Here is a 6038-nt window from a genome sequence, read left to right as displayed (position 1 = left end):
TATCTCACTCTTTGCAAGTTCAAAATTGGAAAACTTGGTACCGTTGGAAACCTCTTTGAAAGTACTAAAAGTTCTTAGAAGATATTTTTCCATGAATCTAAGTGGAAGGCATTCAAAAATAGGCTTAAAGTTACAGTTTCAGGTTACTTAGGGTTGAGCCGGGGTTGGTTTTTCGCTAAATTTGAAAATTCGGTAAAATTCATACGTTGCAAACCAGCCTCCAAAATTTATAACACAATTAGAGTTGCAAGTAAAGTTTAGGACAGAATAAGCGGATCAAGAATCGGAGTTTTGAGCACCGAGATACGATCGCTCAAAGTTGGAGGAAAAACGAAACTGTTAAGCTAGTTTCCAGACTTGAGTTCCAAACTTTGGGACTTTAGTTTGGTAGCGAAATGGACTCGGAACGGTACCAAATTTGGTATGAATATACTACCATATAAGGGCCACTCCCTTGCCAAATTTCATAGAAAAATATGAACGGGAAGTCGGTTATCAAAACCGTTGAAATCGCAAGAAGTTCTAAGGCTAAACTGCCTTTGAGCTTCCGGTTTGCCGTTTTCCAAACATTTGGCCAAGAAATGACTCAAACATGATTCATTCCAGTAGGTAATGTCTAAAATATGTCCAAGGTACATTTGATAGGTGATTTACACCAAGAAATTTCGGATAACAAGTCCCAAATCATTGCTAGTTCAAATCTGTCCAAATGTAAGGTATTCCTTCACCAGACCAGATTCGAGTTTTGATCATAAATCACTCAATTCAACTCGGAATTGAGCGTGGTTGGTAGATTTGGAAAATAGACTCATAAGGCTACATTTTATCAAAAGAAACAATTTTTAAAATCTGTCCATAACCAGCTCGATCATGAGCATTAAGTTGCAGCTCATGAGCTACCTTCCAGGAAGCAACGAAACAGGACAGTGGAATTCAAATGAATGGTTTGGCTAGCTCAAGTGGAACCAGGACATGCATTCATACCAACGGAAAGATAGGAATGTCCAGTTTCCAGTGCCATAAACGGCACTCGATTCCGACATCGGAGCAATGAGTTATGGCCGAAACAAGAAGACTGCCTGGGCAGTGACGGGATTAAAATTCCAGTTTTCTAACCTTTCAAAAGTCTAACATTTGAGTGACCAAATCAAGTTATTTTTCAATGAAACTTTTTACACAACCAATATAACATGTAAACAATATAAACAAGCCATTAGAACTTCAAATTTTGCACAAAAGTAGTCGAATAAGGCAGGGGTAAAATGGTCACTTTTGGCCATTGCACCATCTTGGAGTTTCTAACAATAACCCAATATTATACCACTAATTTAAGCACTAAACCAACATAATTATCATCATCAACCACTAAATCAGTCCATCAACCAAAGTGGGAGTTCATAGAGCCCACACAACCAAATTTCCATCATAAACAAGCTACCCATAAGCATGCAAGGGTTTATAAATGCTATATTACTTCCATAAGCCAAGAAATTGAGAGGTTGATCATCACCTACTTGTGTGATGAATCAAAGGCAGAATTTCGGCCCTCTCCTTGTCCAAGAAAACCGTGGATTGCAGCTCTCCTTTGTAGCTCAATGTGATCTCCAAGTGCTAAGCTATGTGTGTGTGAAATTTGAAGTGAATTAGAGGAGATTTGAGTGAGATTTTGGTGATAAAAATTGAAGAACTCTTGGGTGTTCTTCCTTGTGGGTTGCACGCTGGAAATGAAGCTGAAAGAAGGAGTTTTTGCTTCTAATAAAGCTTTTCAAGGAAGCTTAAATGTGTGGTGAAAAATGAAGCAAAAGTCAACTCTCCAATAGTGCGCGTACGCGCGCGTTTCGTGCTCGATTCCTCTCGAGTTTATTTCACTAGTGCACTAAGCCTCTAATACACTTATATTCATATAAATATTATCCACTCTTTATTGTCCCAAAATAAGGATCTAAAGTCTCTTAATTAAATCGCGCGTGTGAAAACGCGTATTTCCAATTTAAGCACGATAACGCGAAACTTCCAAGAAATTCTTATAACAATAGTACTAATAACTATCACTTGAGTGCTGAAACATAAAATTACCTATTTTAGAACCATTATACAAGTCTCCAATTTTTCCAAACTTATTGTACCCTCAATCGGTTAAAATTTTCAAACACGTTTTCACTATTTTCATTAAACGAGCTTTCAAAAATTAATTTTTGAAACATGTCACTTTAAAAATATAATGAAACTATAATTCCGTGTATTTAGGTCTAATAAAGATAGAAAATAATATTTGGGGCAAATATCCAAATAAATAATTAAATGAGCCAGAAACGGGGTTTTAAAATAAGAATTTTACGAGTCCTCACATCCTCCCCTCCTTAAAAAGAATTTCGTTCTCGAAATTCATACCTTGATTTATAAATAATCCCAAATACTTTCTCCTCCCGTGACCAATTTTCACCACTTTTAATTCTCCCTTTCAAAACTCACGCTTATTGAACTTAACTATTCTCAGGTGCTATTCATGATCTTATTACAGGTCTAGGGGCTTGTAACAATAGATTACATATACATATAAACTATAAAATCAATTAAAAGTAAGGTAAATTTCCATATGCCATAAAAGATCATAATAGTTATACTAAATTATAATAAGTTCATCAAATCGTTTCAAAAGAAAAGGGGAAGCAACAAGATCAAGATATGCAAAGTCGCAATACCCAACAAAAGGATGGCATCCCCTACACAAACGATTACTGTCTTCCAAAAGTTTTAGTCTATACTAAGGTAAAACTACAATCCCTGTTTTTCGAGTGGAGTCAGGTTCACCCCTACTGGTAAAGTTTCCACTACTTGGATTCCTCTTACAATCATCAGTATTAATCACTACTTCTGGCACTCGACTGATTTGCAGTGGATTTAGTTGGTTGTTGAGAATTTCCTTCGCCCTTAGAAGCTCTAGGACAATTCGAAAACTTATGCTCGGTACTACCGCACCTCAGACATTTTCCTTATTTTCACCAGCAGTCGGTCTCAGTGTGGTTAATCTTGCCACAGTATCCACAAGTTATATGGGGAGTCACGGCTTGACTAGTTTGGAATTTTCCCTTTTGTTGACCTCGCCTACCCTGATTTCCTTTTGGCGGGACTTCGCTTGATGGAGTTTCTCCGGGTTTTTCAGGCATCTTCACTCCTCCGGCCCCTTTTTCTATTTTAAGAGGTTGGGTAGACCTCTTGGACTGTTTAGGGGTATCGCTTGGGTTACCCCTCTTTTTAGCATGAAAAGCCTTAGATTGAGACTTAGCATTTTCTACCCTCTGTGCCTTATCCAAGGCATCTGTAAAAGTGGTAATTTGGGCAGCCGCTAGGGATTCTTGAATTTCTACATTTAATCCCTGAATAAACCTTCTTATCCTTTTCCGTTCAGTGACTACCAGCTTAGGAGCAAATTTAGAAAGTTTGGTGAATCGTTCCTCATACTCGCCCACACTTAATAATCCTTGTTTCAACTTTATAAAGTCGTCCTCCCTCTTTTCTTGTACAATTGGCGGGAGGAACTTGATATTAAACTCCCTCTCAAAGTTTACCCAAGTCCAAGGGGTTTGTTCTCTTTCCCACTTTGCACTAACAACATTCCACCACGAGCGTGCTGCCCCTTCAAATTGGAAAACGGCAAAATTTACTTGTCTTTCCTCGTTATAATCTAAAGCAGTGAAAATATTAACCATCCTTTCGAACCAATTTTCCGCTATTTCGGGATCAGATCCTCTATGGAACTTAGGTGGAGCGAACTTCAGGAATAGCTCCAGGGTTCTATCTTCACCCCTCTCTTGGTCCCTAGGTTGGTTGACTGGTTCAGGTCCCTGGCGCTCAACTAAGCGCTCAAGGATATTGGTCATGCGATTAATGGCCGTAGCCATTTGGTCACCTTCTTCATTTCTAGGGTTTTGGTTTGGTCCAGTCGCTGATCCCTCACCTCTCTCGGGAGTGCGGGGTTGCCGAAACCCATGCCCACACCCCCGTCCACGTCCTCGCCGATTCATTTAGCAAGATTCTAAATGCATAATAAAAGAATATTGCATAAGCACATGAATTGAAAAGCAGGTGCACATTGCGAGAACACTTTAAATCAAAACATAGATATTTGCATAAGTTAGAAGTCATGTCACATGTTAATGTTCATAAAATGAGTTAATAGTATCAAATACAGGTCATAGGTAACAAAGTGTCACAAATATATGAGTACATGTACGCAAAACACAAAAGGTCTCACGGCAGCACCACCCCTACTAGACTAGGCATGATCCAAAGAAAAACCATAAGTCTAGCTAGGAACAAAACTAGAAGGATTCACAATACCAGGCCACATCATTCGAATGATTATAAATTTCAAATTCCATTCAAAAGCCTAAGCCACTTTCTAAATTCTTAGCCAAGAACTTCCTACGAGTACAAGTTTTCCTTACTAAATTCAAGATGAAAATCGCTATACAAGTTAGGGTAATAAGTCAAACTAAAAAGAATGCAAGGATGTCTCACTTTCAAGTTCAAGGTGGAGCCCAAAGTGGTTCAAATGGTTCAACTTTTCTTTCGGAATGTTCGGCAAGCAAAAGGATAAAGAAAGCAAAAGTTCCTAACCCTCAAACTCACCAGATGGTCATTTAAATTTCCTAATCTTGATTCACCCCCAATCTAACTTGAAGATTAAAGTTTTATATTGTTTTGTGAACAAAATGGTGCTTGAGGTAAAATCACATTGCACTTAATACACAATCAAGTCCCACAGAAGGCATCCTAAACTTTTAAGCCTAGAACACTCTACAAAGATCTGAAACCTAAGTTCTGATACCAACTGTGACGCCCTCGTTTCTCTCAAGGGCGAACCTGAGGGTATCTGTGGGACGCCTGTCCAGCTCTCGTCAGGACTCGGTACGATTTCAATTCAAACTTATGAATAACCAATCGATACTAAAAATCAAAGATACAAAGGAAGGTCAATTCCTTAATAATTGTTCAAATCTTACATCATAAGTTACCAAAATATTGTACCATCCCAAAATATATAGCTTCCAAAAATTATCTAAATGAATACATTCAAACTTCTAATCAGAGGCCATCAAGTCGACCTCTCCATAATTCCTTCCATTTCAGTTCCTGTTAAAGAAAGCAAGTCTAACGGGGTGAGAGGATGCTCGTGAGGCCAAGAAAAAAAGAAAAAAAAATCATGCAAGCAAATAATTCAAGTAACAATAAAGCTGACATGAGAGATAAAGCAATAACATTCAAGTAAATCTCGAATATTCACAAGACACATTCCAGAAGGATACGGGAGCTCTTAGGAGCTCACTTCCATTTGTTTTACCAAAGTTCCATCTAATAGTCCGCATAACTTTACTTATTCCATTTATGAGTCTGAGTCGAATGAGAGATACCCCCCACCCGAATCGGTGTGGTACATACTATCGCTCAGTGGTCGATTGTACGTTTATAGTTCTGAGTTGACATTAGAGGTACCTCCCACCCGAATCGGTGTGGTACATACTATCGCTCAGTGGTCGATTGTACGTTTATAGTTCTGAGTTGACATGAGAGGTACCTCCCACCCAAATCGGTGTGGTGTATACTATCGCTCAGTGGTCGATGAGACATCGCTCCAATCGACTTATGCTTTGCTTATAGTTCTGAGTCGAATGAGAGGTACCTCCCACCCAAATTGGTGTGGTACATACTATCGCTCAGTGGTCGATAAGACATCGCTCCAATCGACTTAGGCTTTGTTTATGATTCGGAGTCGACATGAGAGGTACCTCCCATCCAAATCGGTGTGGTACATGCTATCGCTCTGGGAATCGATTTTAGCACTGAGACGGTATGAGAGGCACCTCCCACCCAAATCGGTGTGGTACATGCTTCCGCTCAGGGCTCACAAGTTAAACATGTTCATATATAATTACTAATCATATGTATTCATGTAACAAGTATCACGTAATTAGAAGAGAGGGAACTAGGACGTCCCAACGAGTAGGATTGGTCGATGAGACAACGCTCCAATCGAC

At 39.0% G+C, this 6038-nt stretch overlaps 1 protein-coding gene across 1 annotated transcript; it reads right to left on the bottom strand.

The window, feature by feature from the left end:
• Positions 1 to 2999: 2999 nt before the first annotated feature.
• On the bottom strand, positions 3000 to 3902 carry LOC113757397. Its single transcript, XM_027300709.1, has one exon. It carries the CDS (start codon positions 3900 to 3902, stop codon positions 3000 to 3002), a length of 903 nt encoding a protein of 300 aa, XP_027156510.1.
• Between the last annotated feature and the right edge of the window lie 2136 nt (positions 3903 to 6038).

Source organism: Coffea eugenioides, unplaced genomic scaffold (assembly GCF_003713205.1).
Source record: "Coffea eugenioides isolate CCC68of unplaced genomic scaffold, Ceug_1.0 ScVebR1_3041;HRSCAF=4180, whole genome shotgun sequence".
NCBI lineage: Eukaryota > Viridiplantae > Streptophyta > Magnoliopsida > Gentianales > Rubiaceae > Coffea > Coffea eugenioides.
The sequence above is the reverse complement of the archived record's forward strand: the minus strand, read 5'-3'. Positions and strand labels throughout refer to the sequence as shown.